Source organism: Nothobranchius furzeri, chromosome 5, assembly GCF_043380555.1.
Source record: "Nothobranchius furzeri strain GRZ-AD chromosome 5, NfurGRZ-RIMD1, whole genome shotgun sequence".
NCBI classification, from domain to species: Eukaryota; Metazoa; Chordata; class Actinopteri; order Cyprinodontiformes; family Nothobranchiidae; genus Nothobranchius; species Nothobranchius furzeri.
The window spans coordinates 17,379,003-17,406,571 of NC_091745.1; the positions used below are offsets into that span (position 1 = coordinate 17,379,003).

General features: G+C 40.1%; 1 protein-coding gene across 1 annotated transcript in view; it reads right to left on the reverse strand.

Moving 5' to 3' along the window:
- Positions 1-4,755: 4,755 nt before the first annotated feature.
- The window catches only part of LOC107396497 (uncharacterized), a 58,828-nt gene continuing 36,014 nt past the window's right edge, over positions 4,756-27,569 (reverse strand). Inside the window, exons 18-33 of the mRNA XM_070551900.1 lie at positions 26,226-26,327; positions 26,098-26,111; positions 25,646-25,801; positions 25,183-25,221; positions 23,699-23,772; positions 23,191-23,218; positions 23,050-23,126; positions 17,712-17,729; positions 17,339-17,498; positions 16,861-17,132; positions 10,340-10,485; positions 9,752-10,262; positions 9,196-9,367; positions 8,114-8,367; positions 7,935-8,029; positions 4,756-5,277 (exon numbers count right to left, since the gene is read on the reverse strand). Coding sequence (XP_070408001.1) covers positions 4,882-5,277; positions 7,935-8,029; positions 8,114-8,367; positions 9,196-9,367; positions 9,752-10,262; positions 10,340-10,485; positions 16,861-17,132; positions 17,339-17,498; positions 17,712-17,729; positions 23,050-23,126; positions 23,191-23,218; positions 23,699-23,772; positions 25,183-25,221; positions 25,646-25,801; positions 26,098-26,111; positions 26,226-26,327 — 2,514 coding nt within the window. The 3' untranslated portion in view covers positions 4,756-4,881. The remainder of the gene's footprint in view (positions 5,278-7,934; positions 8,030-8,113; positions 8,368-9,195; positions 9,368-9,751; positions 10,263-10,339; positions 10,486-16,860; positions 17,133-17,338; positions 17,499-17,711; positions 17,730-23,049; positions 23,127-23,190; positions 23,219-23,698; positions 23,773-25,182; positions 25,222-25,645; positions 25,802-26,097; positions 26,112-26,225; positions 26,328-27,569) is intronic.

Genomic DNA, 27,569 nt, shown 5'->3' on the forward strand with positions numbered 1-27,569 from the left:
AGAGTTTAGTTGCCATGGCGACGGCACATTCCACATATCTTCTGAGGGGAGAGTTTTCGTTGGAGCCTTGCAGGCTCAAGGACGCCAGTTTCCGATTAGAAATAGTTTTGGGGCCAGACAGATCATTTCCTCTCTGTCTTACAGTTTGTTGGTCCTCAACTAGGGCTGGGCGATATGGCAAAAATAGAATATCACGATTTTTCCAATATTTTATCACAATTTCGATTTTATCACGATTTTTTATCCATGAATAGCATAACTTCAATTGCATATTAAAGAAGAGAAACATTGAATAAATAAACATTTATTCATATTAGGGATAATCAGCACAGTGCTAACACACTTATATTTTAAACTCACACCAGAGATGATAAAAGCCCTGAGAGAAACAATTACAAAAATCAGTTTTTCTCGTTTTTCAAGTTACTTAACATAAATTAAAATTGTAAACATATTTAAAGTGCAAACATGTCAGTTGCAAACGTATTGTGCAAACATTAACTTGTTCAAAATACTGTGTAGCTCCCAGTTGCTCATGTAGTGGATAGTTAAGCTCAATTACGGCTCTGATGTGCGGCTGGACCAGAGATCGCTTGTGGTAGCAAAAAACTGCACATTCTGAATATTTTCTGCAACAAGTCTCTAAATAAAGTAAAATTTTCCAGTGCAGATTGGAGACAACCCATAGAAGCACTGATTTGTTCTCATTTCAGAGAAAAATAGCACAGGTTAGATGCACCTAATAAATAAAATTACTAACAAACTCAGGAATCTTTCTTTGCTTCACTGTTCTGGTGCTGAGAATATCACTAATGTGGATCAAAGGAGATACACAGATGAATGCACCTCTTATTATTTGGAGACTACATTTATTGCAGCTGGCAGAGGCAGAGATTGTTTCTACTGATACATGGAGTTTACAGAATCATTTTAAATGTTAATAGGGGAAGACTGCAGGAGGGAGCGGTAAATTACAGGGGGTCCCCAACAAAAACAAGAAACTACGAGTCTGATGAAACCCGCTGGTTTTCCATCAGGCAGTCACGGGGCAGCTCCAACGTCCCAGTGACCGAACTCAGTCCGGTACCGACACCGGCTCGGCAGAGGGTGGACGAGCCAAGGCGACGTCGAGCTCTGCTTAAGAAGCGGTGATATTTTCCTGCTTCAGAAGAAGCGTCCAACGTGTTTTTACACTTTCTCCGAGACATGTCACGTCACTAAGTTGTTAGCGCCGCGCGCTAAGGAAACCCTGCGTTCCTCTTCGGAACGAAAACCTCGTTGTCGCTCAGCTGCGGCGAAGCCATGTTTGTTCACACACAAATGAAAACAAGCAGGGCACTAATATATTACTATGACTCACTCTGATTGGTTAAGGGTCAAACAAAGGCGTGTCATTCGCCTGAGGTAAGTTCCCTTTTCATTCAAAGGCAGAAATTCAACAGCAGAGCTGTGAATCGTGATAAAACGGTCTCTCAAAAATGACAGACCGTCAGATGTGTAGATCGTACAACGGTCTAAAATCGTCATATCGCCCAGCCCTATCCTCAACCTCTCAGAATCCCAATAATGGACATTAATCTATCCCAATCCGTGCTGATTTGTCCACTCTCTCCTTGATGGCATCCATCTTTTGTGCCAATGAATGAATCTCGGCCAAAGTTCCAAGCTTACGATTCATCTCGACAATTATGTGAGTCTGTGAATTCACAGCGCGGTGCAAACCATCTCTGAGCTCCGGGATCAGGCCAGTATTCCTCGACAGCTCGTTAATTTTCCAGTAAGCCAGGTAGCCTCCAAGGCCGATCAGCAGGAAACCTGACACCAACACCACGACCAACTGACGAGATCCATTTTAGTGATTTCAGTTTCCAGAAAAATGCAGAAGCAGCCGTGCACCCAGCACACACAGACAAGACAGAGGCCTTGAGGATAAGATATGGAGGAGAGGAGGAAAAAAGCACCTGCACCCTCCAAGAGCCGGAAGAAGAAAAAGTATAAGTTAGTTTATACATTTAAAATAGAACTTGAATTTAGTTTTTTAATTTTAACTTCTTGGTTTTTTGGCAACAAAAACAGGAGCAACACTTCCTTTGAGCACTTGGTGGCGTAGCTGCTCTAGTAGCTTTTTGCTCTGATTTAGATTTAATTTCAAGAGTCTGTGTTTGCAGTCATTAAGGTACAGAATGCCCAGATTCCTGAATGTTGACTAGTTTGTTTTGTGAACTTGTGTATTTGTCTAACAGGCAACAGTTACATGTATCAAACCCTCCTGAAAACATTTCAATAGTGAATGTGTGATTTAAAACAGTTCTGGAGCTCAGTAATTCAGTGTGACATTCTTCCTGAAATGAAGATGGTTTGTTTTACACTTAGGAAAGAAACAGATAATTAACCGAAAAACAATTGATTTATTGTGGTAGATAGGGATGCACAATATACCGGCATCAATATCGGTATTGTGCAGATATTAACAACTGATATCTTTACAACCTTGTTTCTGTTTCTGTATCTGTTTCAGAGGGTGAAGAGATGAAGATGCGTAATTGTTTAGTCATGTGACAGTGATAGTAATAATCTCAGAAGCATAAATGTGTGTGATGTTTGTACATAATTACATATTGCAAATTGCACTTTATAGAAATATTTTACTGCCATCTTACTCTTTATTTGTTGTATTGTAGGAGGACCTGCTCGAAAAAGAGATGTCACATCTTAAGTAGATATATATATATATATGTGTGTGTGTGTGTGTATATTATATATATATATATGTGTGTGTGTGTGTGTGTGTGTGTGTGTGTGTATATATATATATATATATATATATATATATGTGAGTGTGTGTGTGTATATATATATATATATATATATATATATATATATATATATATATATATATATATATATATATATATATATATATATATATACAGTGATAGTATCGCATACTGGCCCAAAAAATTAATATCGGTGCATCCCTAGTTTTAGATCAGCAGTAAGTCACAGGCACCTTGGTTTTAAATGTTGTTTCTATAGATAATCATTGGTAGGAACAACCCTGGAGGCAGTAGTTTTTAGTACAAACACTAAAGCTGCTCAGATTTCAACCTGTACATCAACAGGATAACAATCAAAATGTAATCACTGAAGTGGTTTGAGATTAGCATGCAAGAGTTTTTGTGTTCTACTCCACTTTTATTGGCACATTACAGCAGTTCACAGATGTGCAATCAACAAAAATGAAAGAAAAAAATGAATGGATTAGTTTTAGAGCATTTGTACTTTTAAAAAATCAGAGTAATTATTACAAAAATATAATCTGTTTATTGGTTTAATATACAAACATATTAAGCTTTTCCTATCTGAGCCCCAAAACAAAACGTATAATCAAATAATTGCAGTGCAGCTTAATCAGTATTATTTTCTGTGCAAATCAGCTAAATAACTGTCAGTGATGTTCTTTTTTCAAGTTGCTTTTCTGAAAATAAAGCCACTTTCAATCAACAAATGTGCAAGGTTTTCACACTTCACAACAAGCTTTAAAACCAGTTTGACACTGAAATCTAGAGATGCACATTTTTGCTTATTTTTTTTATTATAATTTGATCAAATAATTTTGACCTATTGCTGATATTAGTCATTTAGAAAAACAACAAAATATTTACTTTAAAAACATGATGTTTAAAAGCCAAGATTTGTAGAACACATGATCATTAGTGGACCTTGGAATCATCAGATTTTTCTGCCATTATCACTGGACACCCTCATCCAAAGGAGTTCCTGGCAGGAATGATCAGGACCCACTGTGTGTTATCTTTGATCAGTTAGCATTAGCGTCATCTGAGGTAGAATTATTTTATTCTTAAAAGTGAATAAAGGCCACAGGCCAGTGGTTTACTATGATACTGAAATCGCCCAATATTGCCGTAATTCCCATAATATTGCCACAATGGCAAATTATATGACCTTTCCTACCAACCTCGGTCAGTGCCTTATTGAGATCATTTCTTGGCTAATGCTGGTGGTGACTTGCTAATAATGTATGCAAACCAAAAAGTTCCAACTAAAACAAGCTTTCCTCAGCAAAAAAACAGAATGTTCATAATGTCAACCTCATTCAAAATTCAGACCTCACTGATAAAAACCTTCACTGGTTTTCTATTTTTAAATGTCTGATTCGTCAACCGCTCCAGCATCACAACTCAGCTAATGATCAACAGAAAGAGGCAGAGTCAAGCCCATGAACTGACTGAGGCCTAGTCCACACGTAGCCGGTTTTTTTTTAAACGAATATCCGCCCCTCCAAAAACTTGCATCTACACCACCTCGTTTTAAAAATAAACTCTGTCCACACGTACCCGGATAAATACGTTGTTAAGGACATGCCAGACCTGTAGGCGGCAGTACTTCCCCCGTTCTTAACCTCGTCCTTCGTCTGTGGTCTTCCGCAAGGAGCAGTAATTCTGCTTGCAAAAACAAACAAGCAAAAAGCGCTTGGACAATTGGTAAAGCGAGCGCAGCTCTGAGGGCATCCATGCTGTTGGCTAGTGTAAACACAGGTCGCACACGTGATGTCAGCATTTTTTTGTAGCGGAAAGTGACGTTGCGGACCTTAAAACTCCGGTTTTGTCTGTCCACACGCAGACACCAAAACGGAGAAAACGCAGATCTTCACTTTGGCCGGAGTTCTTAAAAAGATCCGTTTTTGTGTGAAAAAACTCCGTTTTCGTGTGGATGACAGGCCAAAACGTAGAAAAATATCTACGTTTTGGCAGATCCCCGGCTACGTGTGGACAGGGCCTGAGTTTCAAGTTTAAAAAGTGCCAAATTCTTGTGCTGCGCCGTTTCATTTGCCTTTCACATCAAGTAGAAGAAGGAAAATTAAACTGTTGTATAAAAAAGTTGAAGGCACAAAGAGAAGACCAGGGGATGGAGGCAGGTGAAGATGGGGCAGGAGTTTTGAGTTCCTCCAACTGTGGTATTTGTGTTGGTAGTGATGGGGGCAGTGCTGTTGTTGGTGGCGGCAGTGCTGTTGTTGGTGGCAGCTGTGCTGTTGTTGGTGGCAGCAGTGCTGTTGGTGTCACTGGTGCTGCTGACGGTTGGAGTTAAGAGCCTCCCTAGTGTCTGAACCAGGAAGTCTTGAAATTGGCTCAGTTTTTCAAACTTCATAACAGCTGTCTGTCGCTTTGGCCTGGTAGAGCTGCTTGAAAATGATAGCACGACCGCCTGGAACCAGAAGTTGTCCTGCTTACACATTAGTGGGCCGCCAGAATCACCCTGAGGAAAAACCACAAGAAGCGTTCATTATTCTATCTAATTTACTGTAAAACCTGCTTTATAGACTACATAGTTATTGTGTTGTAAGGTGTTTACATCCATGAATCACACATTTTTAGTTTACTGTGATGATTCATTAGAAGACGCTGGGAAATATGTTCCATCCAGCCAGGAATCAGCGGGCTGAATGGTAAACAACAGTCTTTTAGCCAACCTACTGTTGACAGTAAGTTAACACCAAACAACATAAAACTGGGTCATTTGTAGTAAGTTTTATTGTAGGGCTGAAATATCAGTGGCTTGATGTTACCACTGGTTATGATGTCTCACACCTGCTGAGACAGCATCCCTCAAAAGACCATGTCTAAACACAAATTTGTTTGAATTCTGCACCAAGATTTTGCTTGTACCCAGAACCAAAGGGTTCATCAGCCTACTGATATAGAACCAGCAAGATTCCAATTCCATGTAGTTTCTTTTCATTTCCACCTCCCCATCTGTTTTTTTGCAATAGCTTTACAGTAATCTTACTTTATTTGTTAGTACGAGCCTAACTGCAAACCTTCTTCTATGGTAACATCTCATGTCTCATGACCAGGAGGTAGGAATGTTGTTTAACCAGGCAATGAACAGTTTTGTCTTTCGGAAAATCTGGCTGTCTGATACACTTGCACGAAATCCCCATCGCTGCCAATCAAGCAACAATCCACCCACCAGCTTTGCGCATAATTTCTTTGAAGTCGTGAACAAGACTGTGAGAGGCTTAATTTATTTGCTGAGGTAATATTAGGTTCATAAGTTAGTGTGAGATCCTGTATAGATGATAAATGTGGCTTGGATGTGCTGATCTCATACATCTACAAAAAGACATTGTGTCAAACCACCTTTATACCATTTGGTTCCAGTATAAGTATAAGTTATGAGCAGCGTCCATGACCAGTTTTTTTTTCCTGAAGGAAAACATTGAAAGTAAAGCTGGCTTTATGCCAAACAGACTAATCTAAATGTTACTGTGGTAGCACATGAACAGAGTAGCCTGGTGACAGGTTCAGTGCTATAGTACACAGCCCAAAGAAAATGGTCATGATCTAGAACTATTCCCACAAAGTACATGTTTATCAGCTGAGAATTTCCCATTATGCTCAAGCATCTTTTTGTATTTCGTGCAAACAAGTCATACACACTATTTTGACCAAGAAACACCAGCTGTTGAGATTAAAGGAGTAAAACTGTTTGATTAATCAAGCAGACAACCTTCTTCTAAGACCTTTTAAACTTGGCACAGTGTTACTGTAATACAAACGTTTTATGGATAGAGTCTGTCATTTGCTTATAAAAACAAAAGGATGTTTTCTTAATTAAACATTGGCTTCAAACTAACCAGTCTGGTGGGAAAACTAATTATTCTTCAAAGATTGTCAGATGATAACATGATGTCACAAGACAAGCTCTTCCTCCAAGTCTGGCGCCATGACAAAAGGTAATTTCCGGGACATGGTCAAAATATCTCGGTTCCTTTGTTAAAGGGACTTTACGGACTTTTGAATTTTTATGCTCGCGATTGCTCCCTTAGGCCAAAAGTGTAACGGCAGCTTCAATAGTAGGCTCGTGCACGAGGCGCGCATGCTGTACGTGCACACTCCTTAACGAAAATAACAGCTGAGACAGTCCTTTGTGTGTGTGTGTGTGTGTGTGTGTGTGTGGCCCGGAGGACAGAGGACAGGAGAACGTGCAGCTAATTAATTAAATAATTTGGTTCTGTACCTTTCTCTTCAGCACAGCCGACAAAGGTTTATGATGGGTCAGTCCTCTTGCATGCTCAGATCATTCCCTTCCCTTGCTTGAAAAATTGTTCCAAAATGAAAGTTGAACCCACATCTTTTTTATCTGTGAATTCAATGCCGTTCGGCGAGTCTCAAATAAAAATTTGGGCATCTTACTGTAAAAAAATATACCATTAATGTAAAAAATAAACTCTGAATAAACTATGTTCACATCCAGAATCAAACCCAAGTCTTCTGCATGAGAGTCAGACATCTTACAAGGTGAGCTAAAGCACCAGTAACATTCATAGTATCTGTAACTTTTATATCCTTGATGACCGCTGAAACAACGTCAATACAAAGAACGGTTCGGAGCAAAAATGGCTATTTTGTTGCTAATTTGCAGGAAATATCTAGAAGAAAGTTCTACAGAAAGTAGCTAAGGGTCCTCAGAAATATAGCTAGGTTCATCACTAGGCGTTAGGAAGTTGGCACTGCCTCTCTCTCTGCTACTAAAGCTACGGATAGCAAATGCTACGGGCTATGCCTGAGAGTGAACGTGCATGAAGCAGCCTGCTCAACCCGAGCATCTCTCTTTTTCTGTGATTTTACAGAAAAACAGGCAGTCACGGTAAAAATGCCAGGGCTCATTCTACAGGACCAGGGCATTGCAGGAGAATGTATGAAGAAGACATTTATTATTTCTATACATGTTTTGGCTGTCAAACTTCCATAATGTCCCTTTAAGTAATTAAACTCTTTGGAACTTCTTTCTGTTTACCTGCTCAACAAAGAGCATTTTGTCTGAGGAGACGGGAGATTCAGCTCTTGTTAGGGTCTGAAAAAATATCAATGAAACAGGGAAGATCAACCATTATAAGTATAAATATGTACCTGCTCCAATGCAAACAGTCCTGTACAAATGCTGTCGCTTGTCACATTCCCACAATCAATCACGGGTGTCTCAAATTCCAGCAGAACCTGTTCTTCTATGGAGAAGAAAATTAAATGATTATAAGATGCATTGGTCTTCCCAGACATTAAACATTTAAGCCTTTGTATTTTGTACTGACGTCCTCCCTGTCCGGAGCTCCATCCAGCAGCCCAGCATGTTGATCCCACTGGGAAGGTTCTCGAGTTGTCCAGACAGATGGGCTGAATGTAGTTTGTTAAAGCGGGTCGGGCTGACAGTTTCAGCAATGCAATGTTGGAGCCTGTTTGGTTGCTCAAGGTGATATTTGTCACATTCATTGAGACCTCAAATGGGTTAGTCCCATTCTGCTTCAGACGACCCAAAATAACCGTCCATTCAGATGCATTAGGGGAGCTGGAGGAAAGAAGACAATTTAAACAAGAGTTTAAGAGAAGTTAACACAATTTACTGGTTTGTAACAAAGACTGAAACTTTTCAGGTTACATTTGAGACATCTTTTAGAGTAAATCAAAAGTTTTCGAAAACCTCTCCTTTAAAATAGCATAAAAACTGTAAAACATACTTTAGTAAAATATTTATAATTTTAGGGTTAAATAATCAAACAACTATGAAATAATTCTAAAAATGTACTGAAATTCTTTGTGTCAAGTTGATAACTGTAAAAACTGATGTTATATATATTTTTTATATCAGATATATTATCTTATATGACATAAGACAGAGTGCTCCACAGTTAAAACAGCTGGCTTGCTGCAAAAAGATCCCAGCTGCTACATTTCTTGAGCCTAGTTTCTACTCCTCCATCTGTGTTGTGCAGCACCATTACTTGTTGTTGCAAGGGCTTTCTAACACGAACGCAAGGGCAGATGGAGTAGAGCCAAGATTTCAAACTTTCTATCTAGAACAATGGACAAACTCAGTTATACAGAAAGTAGCTAAGGGTTACCAGAAATGTCAGTAGGTTGTTCGCCATGTGCTTTTGGGGGAAAAAGGTCAAGAAGGAGGGTATGAAAATTTTTAGAAATAGCAACAAAGTTGCTAAGTTGGCAAAACTGTGTGGGAGGTGCACTCGATTTGCATCTCGAAGCAGTGCCTGGAGACAGGCATTCGTTGCCTTGAGACCGTGCACAGGAATGAGTAGGTGTAGCAAATAGATGGAAGTGTGTCAGATTGAAAGAACAACTATCAATTTATTTACCCATCAGCCACTGTTAAACTCACCTTGAGAAACAATTGGCATTGCTCAGTACAGAGGTCTCAGACACCAGCGTCCCACCGCACACATGCTGTCCATTTTTCTGCAGACTTGCCATCCATGGCCACTCACCAGCTGTTGTGGAAGAACTTCCACCCAAAATACGAGAATTTAGAGGGGCCCTTCCACAAACCACAGCTGAAGAGACAAACAAAATAAACACGTACACATTTGTCATTTACCCAGACTTTCTTGAACTCACAGAGAAATTGATAATGTTGAAAATAAACTTGATTTATAAACGTTTCTAAATTAGACTTGTGATGTGTGCAAAAATCAATAACATCATTAACTAGTTTAAAGTGTAAACGTAAAGTTATTACAGTGAAGAAACATTTTTGTCAACTTCACAAAGATTTAAAAAAATATATTTTTATAACTTAAACATTACGTTACTCTGATGAAGACCAAATAAGCGTAGAAACGTTGGTATTTGGTTTGCTCGCGCCCATTCAAATGTTTTCTCACTTCAGTGCTTCAGCCTTCCTGTCTTTGTATAATTTAAACATGGTCGGTACTCACGTCCAGGTGTGGTGCTCTGTCCAAGGGTTGTTGTAGGTGTGGTAGTTGGTGTTGTTGTAGTTGTTTTTGTAGAAGTGGTAGTTGGTGTTGTTGTTGTAGTGGTTGTTGTAGAAGTGGTAGTTGGTGGTGTTGTTTTTGTGGTAGTTGTAGGAGTGGTAGTTGTATTTGTGCTTATCGTAAGGCCAGGGGCTGTTGTAGTTGTGGTGGTTGTAGATGTAGGTGTGGTAGTTGTGGTAGTTGTGGTGGTTGTGGTGGTTGTAGTAGCTGCGGTTGTAATTGGTGGCACTCCTGGACATGAGACACTAAGGTCACTGTCAGTTCCATTGGACATGTAGGTGACAAAGCCTGGCTGGTTGCTGGTTATCTGGCCGTTGATCCAGCTCTGGTACTGGGACACTCTGGTGTAGACTCCTGGGTAATTTGGCTGGGCACATCCCACTCCAAAACTTACTAGTCCTGCCTGAACCCAGACATTGCCTTGCTTGCTCACCATTGGACCGCCCGAATCTCCCTTTAAGATGAGAAATATTTAGTTTAGGATGGTAAAAAAAATAAACTGCAACTCTTCAATAGGATAAAGGTGATCACCTGACAGGCGTCCTTCCCTCCTGCAGCTAACCCGGCACATATCATGTTGTTGGTGATTTCACTTGCTCCATAGTTGCACTTACACTGCCTATTACCCACAACTGGCACCTGAACCTCCATTAGGTTTCCAGGGTAAGGAAGGGACCCTGAGGAGACACAAACCCAGTTTTGTAAACAACACTGTGAGACTAAATTAAACATAAATCTGTATACAATATATGATTCATGTTTTCTCGTTTAAAATAGAACTATACTGGTTTTCTATAAAGCTAAAATATAAAATATTTGCTGCTCCTCCCTGTAAAGCTCCATGTGTTGCAGAACACAGTGGGCTCAATCTTTACAAGGATAAACTTTGGGAATTTTGATTATTCTAAAAATTGGGGGCAATGGGGGGCTGCTGGCCGATCGAGCATACCATTGTTATTGAACCAGCTTCTGGTACCTTTGGCAGTGTGGGCAGGTACCAAGTCAAACTGGAAAATGAAATCAGCATCTCCATAAACACCTTAAACACCTTGTAGGTGTTTAAGTTGACTGTGGACTTTTGAAAACAGTGGACAAACACCAGCAGAGGACATGGAACCCCAAATCACCACTGACTGTGGAAGCTTCACACTAAAGCAACATGGATGCTGAGCCTCTCCTCACTTCCTCCAGACTCTAGGACAGGAGTGGGGAACCCTGGTCCTCAAAGGCCGGTATCCTGCACGTCTTTGCTCCAACACATCTGATTCAGTGGTTGATTCACCTGTTCAGCAGCTCATCAGGCTCTGCAGAAGCTTGCTAATCACCTGCTGATTGAAATCAGGTGTGATGATGAGGGTTTGAAACTAAAATATGCTGGATAGCGGCCCTTGATGGACCAGGGTTCCCCACCCCTGCTCTAGGACCTTGATTTGCAAGAGACATGAAAGCTTTACTTTAATCTGAAAAGAGGACTTTGGACCCCAGATCAACAGTCGGGTATTTGTTTTCTTAGCCCAGGTAAGGTGGTTCTGATGTCTAGTTCAGGAGTAGATTGACAGAATTCATCTTTGTATAGAGCAGGGGTCACCAACGTGGTGCCCGCGGGCACCAAGGTGCTCTCGGGGTAACCACGGGGTGCCTGCAGGCTATGTTCTAAAAATAGCACTAGTCACCACTGAACTTGACTTGATATCTCCTTTTTTTATTGTGTTGCTTTTCTTTTTGAGTCACAGTTGCATCAATGCTTATTTGAAAATGAAACTATTAACGAATCATTTTTAAGAACAAAAATATTTTATATTTTGTATGTTTTCATATTTTACCATCGACATATAAATACTTTACCGTACATGAATGTGGCAGTACTGCAATCACACAGGCTGCAAGCTGTCATTAAAAACCATAGAAGAAGAAGACGTAAACATGAACTTTCTTTGACCTACTAGTTCGATTTGGCGTTAAGCTAGCGGGCGGGTGCTGCTCCAACGAGGAGCTGGATACCAACCGAAAATGACTGAAAAACGTAAGAAAACATATCATTTTCATAGTGATTGGGAGGAGGAGTTCTTTTTACGCTTGTGAGAGAAAAATGTGTGTCTCATTTGTGGTATGACTGTGGCGACAGCAAAGCGGCACAATGTGGAGAGACACTTCAGCACTTGTCATAAAAGCTACAATGCTAGCTACCCACCTAGCAGCGCACTACGGACAGAAAAAGCACGTGAGTTAAAGGCAGCTTTGGGCAAACAGCAGTTTTTATTCAAGAAGCCGGTGGAAAAGTCACAAAAAACAACAGAAGCATCATTTAGAGCCACACATTTTTAGATTAAGAACAAGACATTTTCAGATGGAGAAGTTTTCAAAGAAGCAATGATGATAATCGCAAAGACTGTATTTAAAGATGAGAAGAATGGAACCGATGTCATCTCCACTCTCTCCAACGTCCAACTGGGCGCAAGTACAATGGTAGGAAGAGTGACGGCTATGTCAGAGAACTTAACAGAGCAGCTGGAGCAGGATTTGAAAACATGCAAGTGTGACGAGTCTGTGGACTGCAGCAGGTCAGCACAGCTGATGGTCTTTAATCGTATGGTTTTTGATGACCTCCACAAAAGAGGAACTTCTGACATTACTGCCCCTCCAGACAACTACAAGGGGAGTTGATATCTACAACACAGTTAAGAGTTTTCTTGTGGAAAAAAAGGTACCACTAGAAAAGCTGGTGTCCATGACTACAGATGGGGCTCCTGCCATGATCGGACGGCATGCAGGTTTCATCGCGCACTGCAAAGGTGACACAGACTTCCCAACATTTCTACATTACCACGGCATCATTCATCAGCAGGCGATATGTTCAAAAGTGACCGGATTTGAGCGTGTGATGACTCCTGTTGTGAAGATCATAAATAGCATCCGCTCCAAAGCCAAACAGCACAGGATATTCAAAGTGCTATTGGAGGAGCTGTCAGCAGAATATGGCGACCTGTTACAGAAATCAGATGGCTCAGCAGGGGACGGGTTTTGCAATGTTTTTTTTTTTCACTTTTGTGTGAAATCAAGAAGTTCATGCAATCCAAAGGTGAAGACATGTCGTTGCTGGAGGACATTGAATAGATACTTGACCTTGCATTTTTAACGGACATCACCGGGAAACTTAACCATTTGAAGTGTGAGCTGCAAGGCAAAGGTAAAACTGTTGCTGACATGATACGTTCTGTAAACACATTCAAAGCCAAGATGAACATTTTCCCTGTGCATTTACAGAAAAAAAGGGTGCTGCACTTTCCTTCTGTGCAGTCAGTGCTGAATGACAATGCTTCTGCATCTGAGACTTTTGACAAAGTTGTGGACAAATACTCTGAAGTCATTAACAGACTTGGACAAAAGTCTGAGAATAGGTTTCGTGACTTTGATCAACTTGAGCCATGTGTGTCATTCATTTCAAGCGCCTCGTGATTTTTATCTTGAGAGGCGCTATAGAAATTATATTTTCTTCTTTTCTTCTTCTTCCAATCCTTTTGTGCAAGTAGAAATTGCATGCATTGCTGAGCAGCTAAGTGCAACATTCAGCTTGAATGCTGGGGAGGTGGAGATAGAAATTATAACACTGCAAAACGACCTCCATCTCAAAGCCAATCAAAGTGAATCAAACTTTTGGTGCCTTGTGGATACAGAGAAGTACAAAGGTGTGTGCACAGCAGCTATGAAGGTTGCCTGCATGTTTGGTTCAACTTATCTCTGTGAATCAGCCTTTTCTGACATGAACTTCATAAAGAGCAAACAGAACACGCCTTACTGATGCTCATCTACACGACTCAGAGTTGCAGTATCAAGTTACACCCCCAGATTACAGTAAACTGGGGACCAGCATGCAATGCCAGGTTTCCCACTAATAGAAAAAGAAATATGCCAGATGTTTTCAACTAAACAGCTGCATGGCAAAGTTCCGACATATTCAAGCTGTTATGTACAGATTTAGTTAAAAATGCTAAAGATTTGGTGGTAAAAAGTTGTGTTTTGCAGGACTGAAAGGTTACATAACTGACAATTTACCTAGTCTGATTAAGATTGTTTCAGAAGTAGTTAGTAAAAATGGGACATGTTTTTCCAAGAAATGTTGCAGAGGTGATTATTTGAATATGAGACAACTGAAATGGACTGAGATAAAAAAAATAAAGTGTTGCATGTTGAGATTTATCTGTTTCCTGCCTTAAATCATCATTATTATTTGAGAAGCAAATTAAATGTTGTCAGACATTTCAACATTGAATTAAAAATAAAAATAGACAGAAGTGTGTCATGTACAGGTAGCCCTTCGTATTACTCCATACCCTTTAAATTGCTCTCGGTTTCAAAAAGGTTGGTGACCCCTGGTATAGAGGCTTGTGAAGCTCTGACTTCAGCTTCTGTCCACTCCTGATGAAGCTCCTCCAGATTACTGAATAGATATTTTTAGACAATCCTCTCAAAGCTGCAGTTCCTAACACACTTTTTCCTTCCACTCAACTTTCCATGAACATTATTGGATTGAGCACTCTGTGGACAATTAACTTCAGGGTATATTTACAGGAACCCCCGATATGCACGTGTCTCCACTTGACCGGAATGGTCGTTTTCTGGGCCGTTTTCAGATACATTCGAAGCATGGCTCGGCGGTGTAGTTAAGCGAAACCTTTAGTTAACTCACTCTGATTGGTTGTAACTCAGTAGGAAATTACATCAGCAGACGTTGTCCAAAACAACTTCTTCCTGTACATATTTCTACTGCTATACTTCATCTGAACACCACATTTTACATCACACAGCAGCTGCCGTTCTCTGAAAGGAATAAATAAGGACATACTCCGACAGAATAAATGCTTTTAATGTTATGTGGACGCTTTTTGATGCTGATCAGTGACATCACTCACTGACAAAGCAGTCGCGATATGCTAACGTCTGTGCAAAGTCATGAAAGGGCTGAATTTGAATGGAGACACAACAGCTGAGAGGACTGGGACGTTGTATCTCCCAGTCAATTTCCCCGTCCCAGAATTTACCGTGAAGTTCCGGTAATGGAAACACACCCTGTCTTCTGGACATCTGTCCAGTTAGCTGTCTTCCCCATGATTGTGCAGACTGCCAACCCAGACAGACACTTAGAGGCTCAGGAAACATTTGCATGTGTTTTGATTTAATTAATGAATGAATGAAATGATAAGTCACAATATTTTACTTTTTCACAATAGTCAAATTTTCAGTGACACAGAAGTTAGGGTTCTCCTTATCTGTTAGCCATAATCATCAGAATTATCGTAAATCCTCTAATACAGGCCCGGGCCTGTATTTGACTCAAGCTCATCAAGCTCCAGGCCTTTATTGGAAGGAGGGCCAGAATTAGAGGCAGGCCTCTATTTCTATTTGAGCAAAATGAACTAATGGTTCGCTGGAGTTTTTGACAATTAAAATTGTGCCCACATTTTCAAAGTTAAACACATTTCTTTTAACAACGGTAGTTTCTGCTTCAGCCCCCTCCCCCTCCCCCAGTGCAGCGGCCGCAAACTCACTGATGCGCCTGCAGCCTCTCGGAGTTCCTGCTGCTCTAAACGTTAAAATAATTATTTCATTTTCTGTTCCTCACTTCTGATTACCTTCAATGGTGTCTGTTTGTTGCACCCACCAGATACAAAAACTAACTTGTTTTTATTTGACTATTTTTCTGTCCTGTCTCTGTTTATTATCTTCCTGCATCTCCTCTCAATCCTAAAGAGAAACTGCTACCTGGGTTCATATATATTCACCTTATGAGTTACCTTTGAACTGCAGTTCTAAAAGATCTACCGACCGCAAAAACAGCGGAGTGCTCGCTGCTTGCTGGCCACATCAGTGATTGGTGCGTCACCGGAGGACAAGGTGATGCGCCCTGCTCCACAGCAGCGAAACACATCAGGCGCAAATAAAAGACAGAAAACATTAAAGGAAATGAACCGACATGAACGATCGCGTGTCAGTACCGATGCTCTGGCACAGCGCGTTGCCCCCCCGAGCGCAGGAGCTTGTCACCTGCTGACAGCAGGCTGCTGTCTTTTCCGAGGGCTGCATCTTGCCGGTCATTATCACGTGACAGCGACTAGTCGACGACAGGCATAAAAAGTCACTATAGTGAAGTAGACTAGTTCATACAACCCCTACTGCTCCCCAGTGTTCTGCAGCGCACGTTCTCTTTGAACTTGATATCAAATTTTCGCCTCCTCTTCGTCTCCGCACGGTTAAAGTTACCCTCGCGGTCTATCACTGGCAAATCAAAAGTGAGACGATGACACAACCGCCCCCGTACTTGCTTGTTACCACATTCCACCCGGCCACAATAAGAGACCGGCCATTATTCACCTCCGCCGACTCCGACACCGGCCAAAATATGAGACCCGGCCGTTAATTGAATACAGGCATGTATTAGAGGATTTACGGTATACGAAATAATGGCTTGAAATACTTCACTATGTATGATGAGTCTTTATAAAATATTAATTTAAATGTATGGAATGAGTGACAAAAATGTATTAAGCTGTAACCAGCGGGTTACCAGGTCACACAACCTCTGTTTTATCAGTCATTCTTGTGTAAGACACTTCCCCTTGCTTGCTTTCTGGTAGTGGTTCAAGGGCCTCGTGATACTGATTGTGTGGCGGTCTCACTTCTGTCAGTGTTCCCCAGGACGGCTGTGGCTACGATGTGGCTTATCCACAAGTGTGTAAATTATTTTAATGTGAATCACTGTTAGCCATTTATTGTAATCTAATTTTTCGACCCGTACCAAGACAATGATCTGTAACATTTCTATCAAAGCAGAATTTTTGTGCATGTCTTTAATCCATGTTTTTTGGGTCAGTATTACTTTAAAAATGAGGTATTAGGTATTGTAATAACTAAATTCAATATTTAACTAAAGTAAATAAGAATTGCATTTAGCATATAGTCAAACTTTCTTTCGATAATAATTTCCATTAGAAAATGATGACTGTAATGAATATAATATTTCATTCTTTATTTTGATTATTGTGTTTTAAGCCCACCTCCACTTGCAGTGTTGCCCCAGCCAGTGACCCAGGAGCTAACTCCACTGTAGAAGGTGCTGTCTGAAGCTGCCAGGCAGACGGGTGTAATGTAGGGGGTGAAAGTCACAGATGAGGTTAGCTGAAGGAGGGCAATGTCGTTGTCATTAGTTTCAGCGCTGTAGCTTGGGTGAACAATCATGCGTGCTCCTTTCCGAGACACCATATTTAGGTTGGATCCCTGTAGAGTCTGACGACCCAGAAACACGGTCACACTAGATGCGCTGCTGAGCCTAAATGCAGGGACCAAAAAAAACATCATTTAAAAAATGTCTCTACTTATCTTTTTTTTTAAATAATTTAACCAGAAGTAAAAAGATTTTATAACCAGTCAGTCTATTAGTCTGCAAATGCTGTCTGTGTTCTTCACCCTAATTCTAAAGAGTTGGAAAGACCCCAAACGGCTGAACAATGATCTCAAATCGACGGAAAGACTCACCATGTGAGGCAGTGAGCAGCAGTCAGAACCCACTGATCATTTATCAGAGATCCTCCACAGAAATGAGACGTGGTTTGTAGACTGACCTGCCAGGGCCAGTTGCCACTTGAAGCCACCTGACCCCCAACAATCCTGGTGTTGAGTGTTGATACACCACAGACTGTAGAAAGGTAGACAATGATGCATGAATCTGTCTCCCCTTGCAAGATATAAAACTGATAATGAGAACATAGATAAAAGTAATCTCATTCCACGATGAGTATTGATACTACTTTTCTTTTATTAGCTGTGTAGTCATACAGAGACAGAAAAATGATAATATAAAAGCATGGGTTGGGGAGGGTAGTATTGTTTTACAGAGGTGTTGACTTACCAAGCTGTGGCTTAGACTCTGAAAAACGGAAAAGAAAAGTTTTAAAACATTTTTTTATTTCAAAGGAGAAACAGACAATGATGTTTCTGCATTTGATTAGGACTAATATTGCATTAAAATTGAATAGTACTTATTTTTTATCAAATTTGTGAAGTAAATTATTTGAATGGTTTCTAGAAGACAACTATAAGAATAATAAATAAAGCTCCCTATTGGGAGCCAACCAACTAATTATTTATAGTCTTATGGTCAAATTTGTGTATTTAGAGCAATGATAACAGTTTCCCCTCACCATCTTAGGAGGAACAATGTTTTCATGGTAGGGAGTTAAGCTGAAACCATAATTAATTGAATATTTGTCAATAAATTACTACAGGATAACATACAGTGGATGCGAAAGTTTGGAGATCAATATTCCTTTATGGTGTGTTTAAAGGAATATTTTACTGTAACAACCAACAATTTATAGAGGAAAACCGTGAAGATTAAAATGGCTGCCCAAACTTTTGCATCCCACTGCTGTAATTAAGGACTGTAGAGCAAGATGAACACGGGAATGAATGAACATGAATAATTTAGACTGAATTGTGTTATTTCATTCCTGCTTTTTGTCTTTTGTCTAACTTTGTATTATGATGAATCTGTAAGATGATGTGTTTTGTGTCGCGTAGGTATTTACTAAGCCTCAGCTTCAGCCTATTCCTTTGGCAGGGGTGCCCAATCCTGGTCCTCGAGGGCCGGTATCCAGCATGCTTTAGTTTTAATTCTGCTTCAACACACCTGATTTCAATCAGCAGGTGATTAACAGGCTTCTGCAGAGCCTGATGAGATGCTGCACAGGTGATTCAACCAGTTAATCAAGTGTGTTGGAGCAGAAAAACCACAAAACCTGCTGGATACCGGCCCTCTAGGACCAGGATTGGGCACCCCTGCGTTACAGGGATTGTAGATTCATATTCTTTTGGTGAGATGAATATCTCATTTTTTAATTTTAGATTGTTACTGAAATAAACTTAAACTTCATTTTGTCTGCACTCGACCGTTTTTTCTGTCCTATAGATGACCTTTGGAACACCTTCCATTTGAACCGACCTGCAGCTAAGCTTAAGCTGCTAAGCTTCATGCCAGACTGGTTTTCCTGCTTTGTCTCAGAGAAATGAAAACATGGTCATTTCCAACGTAGTTCACCTTTGTTATTTAGCCCGGTAAGAAACATTGTGTTCATGCTGAACTTGTCTTTGTACTTGTCTGATTTGTCTTTTCTGGTTCTAGTCAAACTGCACAAGAAGAATTTTATCTGTTGAACTGAAGTTAGTTTCACCCTGAAATTTTCCAGTTCAAAGCTAGCAGAGCTGGTTTATGTCAGGTTTTATTAAAAATAATAATTACATAAAAAAAACTGTTAGGAGACAGTTTGATTTTTCACAGACAGCAGATACAGAGACTCACCCTGACACAAGGTTTGCTTCTCCTATATAGTCTCCATATTATTTCAGATGACTGGATTTTACATAAAATGTATGTTCTAATGATACAGTTGTAACTTATTGTAACTTATTGTTACTGTTATGTTTTTCACTGTATTTAAAAACAGAATTTATATAAGATGTTTAGGCAGGATCTATAAACGCAAGCTGGTGACATTACACATAAAAATACAGTAAAATGTTGAAAAAGGTTTTTTTAAAGAGTGTATTCAGTAGAGAACAGTGATTGTGAAAGTAGGCCGATGCACATTTACACCATAATGTCATAGTAACACAATGAGCTCATTAGTGTGAGCATTCTACACTAATTAGGATTTATTTAAAGAGCAAGTCACTCCAAATCACAATTTTTTTGCTGATAAACTATATAAATGAGTGTCCAATTGTGCTGTAGACAAATGTAGTCAATAATTCGGCACTTTAGTGCATCTTAGTTAAAATTTAAATATTCTGCCTAAAACTGTCAGCGATGCACCGTCGTCAGGCAAAAACTCAGCACTACATTTGAATTTAAATCTGCCATCACTATTGGCTAAGAGGTACACTATGATGTTAAATGGTACATTATGATGTCACAATGTTGTGAGTTTGTGTGTTTGTTAGCATTTGTTGCATTTTTCAACAGGAAGTGGGAATTGAGTAAGAATCTGGCAGGGGGTGACTTGCTCTTTAAATGTTCCACTCAATCATTTAGTTAACTCTTGGCTTTCCATTACACCTTCTCCAGTTTGCCCTGACCCAGTTGGTTAAAACTTGATAGTAAAGTGGAGATGTTTGAGACCTAATCATGAAGTTGATGCAGCTTTATCAAGCGTTGCTTCAGATCTAGAACCACCAACGCTGTGGACCGATATGAATACGAGCTCTTTTGTTTGACGTTAGGAAGAATGAAAGAGCTGTCATTCAATGAAGGAATGCATCACCTTCATGCATGAAATGTAAACTCCTCTCATGTTTATAATTGACAGATTTATAGCTCTTTGGCCAAACTTTGAAGCATTTTAATGGATAGTTTAACCGCACAGAACTTTGTTTCACTTCGTTTTCATGCGACACGAGAACAAAATAAGTGTTGACTGCACGAGTGAGTCTTTCTACTCTGATATCATCAGGAGGAGGGTTTTCTGGGCTTTGAGAACATTGTGCTCTCCTGAAGACATCTTATGTTCTGAATACTCAATCGTCAGCTGTTAGGAATTATAAATGTGTGTTTTTTGTCATTAAAGGCTGCATGGTGACGCAGTGGTTAGCACTGTTGCCTCGCAGCACGAAGGTTGCAGGTTCCAAACTCGGCTGCGGCCTTTCTGCGTGGAGTTGCGTGTTCTCCCCATGCATGCGTGGGTTTCCTCCGGGTACTCCGGTTTCCCCCACAGATCACAACATGCCCTCTAGGTTATAAATTGTAAGTCGCTTTGGATAAAAGCGTCTGCTAAATGAATAAACATAAACATAAAGGCCTTGTAATATGTTCATTATATTTTTATAATTGAGAATGTTTTTTAATATAATGCAGACTAAATATTGATTTTAAGGTCTTAAATAATAAATATAAATAATAGTATATAAAATACATGTCAGCTGTTTATTATTATTTTTGGTTCGGTTTTAGTTTTCCACCCTCAGCTCCCCAGACGCTCACTCAGCTCTCCCTCTGCTTCATCGGCCTCATTCAGCCCACATGAGCCACACCTGCTGTTTTCCCTCCTGTTATCCTTTTGTTCACTGTCTTTGATTTTAGTTCCTGGTTTTAACCGAACCTATATTGAGTTCACCTGCTCCCCTTCAGCAACAGCTGTTGGTGCACTAAGTGCACCTGTTTCATAATCACGGATTGTTTCAGTGGCATCTGCGATTATGAAACCGGCGCACTAAAGGAGCAGCAATGAGACAGCCTAAAAACAGGAATGGTTTTACAAATGGAGGCCACGGACGTTTTCGCCCTACTCTGTTTTGACTGTTTGTCAGTCGTGCATCTGAGTCTCTATTGGTACCACGAGGCAACATCTGAACCCTAGAGGTTGTCAGTGTTAGTCTGAGTAGCTATATCCACGAGGGACATACAGCCCTGCATTAGACAGATGATGGTGCCTGACTGCCATTATGCATCAGGATGAAATCCTGATACTCAGACTAGGGCTGGGCGATACGGCCTAAAATCAATATCACGATATATTGAGGATTTCACATCGATAACGATAAATGGACGATAAATACAGCTGTACGCAGAAACAAAAGTTGTCCACTAGATGGGGCTGTCACATGTACCACCATAAGTCACATTTTCACGTGACTCAACAACACATTTTAACACCCTAAGTGTCGAAAAATGTGGTGGGACCAAGCATCTGTTTCCGACGTGTAGGGAGCCCCTGCGCGTCGGGACGTGATGCGCTGTGCCAGAGCGTTGGTATGCAACACCCGCAGTAAAAATGGAGATTTCACTGAAATGTGACCTTTACCCTCTTGCTCTTTAACCTTCCACTCACCCCAATCCTAACCTTAACCAGCTTGCGCATGCAAAGCTTTGTTTTGCACTTCGTCGTTCCTTTCAAACACACCTAACGGAAATTTTACACTGACATACAGGCTTAAGGTTAGGATGGGGGTGAGGGGAAGATTAAATCGCTAGAGGTTAGAGGTGAAATGTCTGTGAAATCTCTGTTTTACCGCAGGCGTCGGATACTGACGCTCTCGCACAGCGAGGAGCAGGGGCTCCCTACGCATCGGAAACAAACACGCCGCGTCATTTTTCGAAGCTTAGGGTGTGAGAATGTGTTGGACTCAATGCGGTACAGCTTTCTAAAGGGACATGAATGTTGCCAACCTACACACATCTTTTCATTTTTTTATTATCAAATTTATCGACATGGGAAAAATTATCTTGATGAGAGTCCGAAATTTCGATAACGATAAATTTTTTGATATATTGCCCCGCCCTAACTCAAACCATTTGCTGGTGTGTTGGGTCCTGGGTTTGTCCTGGTGGATGATAATGCCGGCTTAATGTGGCAAGAGACGGCAGCTCTGTCTGCTGGGGTTCTCGTGCTCAGGGGCACTTCTGGATGTTTAGGGCTCAGATTTCCATGACCGCCGTGGGCGATATGCTTTCTACCATGAAAGTATTACTGCCCCGCTTGTGAAAGTAAAATAGTAAAGCTTGTTATTGGCACTCAGGCAATGATTCTGAGGCACGTAAATAAAAACTAGGTCAAATCATCCATTTTTCCCCCGAACGTATTACCCATCAGGACTTCCAGTGGGATTTTACTTCAAATTCAGATCGGATGACTTTTCACAGAGTTAATGAATATGAGGAAAAATTAAAGACTGTTCAGAAGCTGCAGCTGCAGATACAAGTTAAGACACTTTTTAAAACCAAATTAGATCTGTACCAAAACGTGTTTATTCTTAATGTTTCATTAAAACTGCTCAATGTTTGTTAGTTTCCCAGAAACAAAAAATAACACATTTATTCACAAGCTCTAAAATGTCAAAAATAGATCAACTCAACAAGCCCTACTTCTCAGAATCTCACTGATGATCCGTTCATGCTAATGTTACAACTCTAACCCTGAATCTGTTTAACACAAAACTGAAAGTTTTCATGCAGAAAGTCCAAGTTGTTCTTTCCAAACACCAACTGAAAAATACACGCGATCACAAGAAAGGTCAGTTATATTTTCTGTACAGGTGTTTCGTAGAAGTCACAGTGTTTGGTTTATTTTTTGTAGGATTTACATGTGGGGCTAAAAAGATCAAAGATGGAAATCATACTAGTTTAGCCACAGGTTTTTGTTTTTTACTTTCTTTTTAACAAACCGGCTGATCCAGGTGTTCGCAGTGATTCTTACCTTTAGTTAGGAGAGTCAGCAGCGTCGCCACACACATCACTTTGTAGAAAGCCATAACTGAGTCCGCTCTTCCTGAACTGCTTCAACCTAAATAAGCGTCTTTAGCCCTCCCTTTTAAAAACACTCCTCCCTCTGTGACACCTGTTCAGTGACACACCCAACTCTTCATCTGTAATAAGATCAGTTCAGATTTTGTGTTCCACAAATCTGTTCTCTTTTTATTTTACCCATCTTTGGGATTTCACATATAGAAATAAAACTATTTTCTTTACGGTTTGGTCTAGAAAGCCTTCTCATAAACATTGTGTTTTTAGATATGTAGAAAAACTAATCTAAAGCTTTCTCAAAGTCAGCCGTCTATGTCTCCCTTGGAGTGGGTTACACTGCACCACCATTCTTCACCAGTGTTGGGAGTAACGTGGTACAAAAGTAATTAATTACTGTACTGCATTGCTTTTTGCTGTAATGTGGTAATGTAAGGCATTACAGGGAAAGAAAATGGTAATATTTACTTGGTACAATTGTCAGTAACACGGTAATTACAATGCATTTTTAAACCCAGAATCAAGATGGGGGTTTCCTAAAAATTCAAATTGCGGGAAGCCTGAAAAAAGATCCAGTATCCACATATATGACGTCATTTATGGACTTAGCTTTGCGGGCGTTCTATGAGCAGAGAGGACGCAGCGGTGATGGCTCAAATACTCGTCCAGCGCGCGGCCGCTGTTGCATTCACAAAATCGCTCCACCAAAACAAAGTCATTCGTTTGCGATCGTTTATATCAGCCCATATTCTCTGGTACTTCATGTACTTTTCAGCTGAGTTCATAATCTGTGCCCCGGTGATTTCAACTCATTGCTGCTGGAGCGCAGGGCATATGAAGCTTTTTTTTGCGTTGGGTAGATCCCTTTGGCTGATTAGTTAGAAAGTAGAAAATCTAGTTTACAGTTTTTCTGGAAGACGGAGAAAACATGCAGCATGCAGGAAGGTTTGAGAGAGAAAGAGCAGGAAATTATTCAAATAAAATCAAGAAAACAAAACAGTGACCAGTGAAAAGCAATTATATATAAGCCTTTAATATTTATACATGTGATAGAATCAGATCACCCCAGAAGTCAGTCCCACATCCAGGGCCGTATCAAGGCATTTGGGGACCAAGGCAAATATAGGCTTGGAGCCTCCACCACCTCACTCCCTGCTCAGTTAATATAAGATGTCAGCATGCTGAGAGTACAGATTGTTGTTGCTTTTATTTAATAAACAATCATTTTAAAGCACCGTTATTATATCTGACTGTTTTTAACAGCAATCCTAACTCAGACACCACATCACCTTCCACATGTATGTCATGAGCTCACTGAGCGTCACATGACCAGATTCATACTGAATTTGTATCGATGAAAGTAACTTCAAGTAATGCAAAAGTAGTGTAATGCCTTACATTTTAAAATCGGTAATATTGTAATGTAATGAATTACTTTAAAATGAGGGTAACAAGTAATAAATAATGCATTACAGTTTGGAAGTAACTTGCCCAACACTGTTCTTCACTCATCCATTAAGAATGTTTTACCATAAACAATGTTAGAGGAAACTCAAAGTGAAAAGACACAGAACATATTGAGAAATCATTTCTAAACCAGACTTTCTGAATATGTCTGGTTCATTTTTCTTTTCTTAAAAACTTTAGTCTGTTTTCTTTTGTTATTTATTCTTTTTCTGGTCCTTCAACTTCTTTTATAAGCAGTTTTAGAATGAAAAATACATAATCAGTCAGGTCAGTCAATAACGTCAACACCTAATGAATATTTGAACACTGAAGCAAACTTTAAATTATGAATGATGCTTTTAATTTGATGCTTTCATGATTATTTAAGATATTAAATGAAGGTCTGAGGGGACCGTAAACAGCTGAATCAGTCTGTTGAATGATCAGTCAGAAGAATCATACAGGCAGGGTAAGTAAATCTGACCCAGCAACATTCCTGACATTTGATTTCACCGCCATGAGACAGCTACTGTTTTACAGGAAATAACCTATTTATTACTTTTACATTTTGCTGGAGACCCCTAATAGTTTTTCCCCACATACTAGACCCACATTACATCCAGTTCATTAAAACCCAGCAAACATGCCCACCATGGACTTTAGTGGGCTGTGTCTGGGGTGACTGTGGGCAAGGAGGAGAACCCACACTCACCACAGAGTTCCAGCCCAATGGATATTTGCTCTTGCGCATTAACTGTTTATTTCTGTGGGTACCTCACAGGTGTGTAGTGGGGCATCAGTAGTGCAGGAGGTAGAGCGGGTTGTTCAGAAATTGGAGGGTGGATCAATCCCAGCTCCTTACAGGGTGCTGTTGTGTCCTTAGGCAAGACACTTCACCTAACTTGGTGGTCAGATGGATGATGGTACAAATTTGGACCATTGCCCCTATAGGCAGCCATGGTTACTTTGTAGTTAACCATCACCATCAGTGTATAAATGTGTGAGTGCATGAACAATGGGAAGCACTTTGGCTGCCTTGAAAAGCGCTATATAAATCTAATCTATTATTATTTTTAATTCAATGGTAAACAGCGGGAAGTTCACACGTGCGGGCCGTGGTAACGCAGTGAAATGTAGAGCACATGATGGCGCCACAGAAGTGGTTCAAAGTGGGGTCACAGGGGGCAGCCCACATAAATATACTGTCACGATGGGGAGCCAAGAGGAGGTTAGGACCCAAAGATGCAGAGAACCAGATGACACTGAATGGAGCAATAAACATAAAATCCCTTTATTAAGAATAAATCCAAAAAGGCAGGGAGCCAAAAACAAAGATCAAAAGTCCCAAATAACAAAACCTAGAATTTCCAAAAACGAAGCTCAAAATCTAGAGAGGGGACCGAGACGAGGGTGACACAAGACAATGACCCAACAACAGTCAGAGACACAGACAGGGTTATATACACTGGGGCATGATGAGAGGCAGATGGGCTGCAGGTGTGTGCGGAGAGAAACCAAGTGAAAGCAATTAACTAATCAGGGAGGAAACTAACATGACCTAAGAGTAAAAACCTAAAGACAAGAAGAGCAGCAAACATATTCCAAGGGGGAGGGAAAACTACAAAAACCGGTGGGAAAACACACTAAAGAGACTAATAAAATGAGAAGCTGAACCTATAGAACAACTGCAGAGGGGTGACCGAAGGAACACAGGACCTGGGAGGGAATATCTGGAGGACTGCAGAGCAGGGGACACATGAGGAACACAAAGAGACACATAAGGGGATCCTTAGAGGGGGATGGAGCACACAAGAGACGCATGAGGGAGACGCAGACCATGACATATACATATATTGTTCATATCAAATATTTTGGTAAACAAACTAAAGTCACAGAATAGTCACATTATTTCCATTGAAAGAAAGCAGAAATGAGAACTTAGTGGTTGAGGTTAGTTAAGACTGGGATTATTTTCCCTAATGAAACATTTTTGTCACATGATACAATAGATTGTGTTTCTCTAAGGTTCTTTTTTGCCAACAGCTTACCACAAGGAAATAAATGTTTCTGAAAACTGGTTTGATTGCTGTAAACAAGAGTGGGAAGCAGCAAAGGTGTTACTAATTAACTAAATAATGAATTCAAAAAAGGGGAAATAAATTCTTTACAGGTAATGTAGGGAAAATTTAAGACACGGAAAGTGTGATTTATACGTAAACAAACCTGTTTAAGCTCATTTTTACGGATTTGGTTTCTCATGGGTTTCAGTTGTTTGTATTTTAAATGTTTTGTGTTAAGCACTTTGGGCAACATTGTTGCATTTAAAGTGCTATAATCTTTTGATTTGATATGAAAGACATTTAAGATTTTAGAAGGTTTTTACTTTGTAAAGAAGATGAAAAACAGATTTTTCACAGATTAACAGACATGAGTGGAATCTAAACTATCTAGTCTTAAGATATCCTGAAGCAGACAGCTTAACTCATTTTTTCTTGTGTTTAGTCAATGAATCAAAATGGATAGACCTGTTCTCAGACCTGCACTTGGGTTTTAGTGCTGACTCTGCATTGCTTCTTAGTTTATTCCAAAGTGACTCACAGCCTAAAATAGAGCTGGCCAAACTGCATCAGGCTCTTAACAAAAGCTCCATTAACTAAACAGTAAACCTGTTGTCTCACAACTGGGATCGTCTTGCTGTACATAAGTCACACACATGGTAATTTACCAGGACGTTTTTAAACTTTGCAAGATAAAATTTTCCATAATTGGAACACAGTCTATTGGGATGACTCAGAGAAAATGTTGCGTGTTGTATTTACAAAGTAAATGTCATTGTGCTCTCTGCACTCCATGGAGACCTCATACCTGCACTGATATATTCCTCATGCAAGACTCCAACCTGTTCAGCATTAATCTGGTCTTCACTTAATGAGGCAAGGCAGGTTTATTTATATAGCACATGTTCATACACAGAAACAATTGAATGTGCTTTCCATGAGCAAGAACATAAAGCATTCAAATCAACGTGAC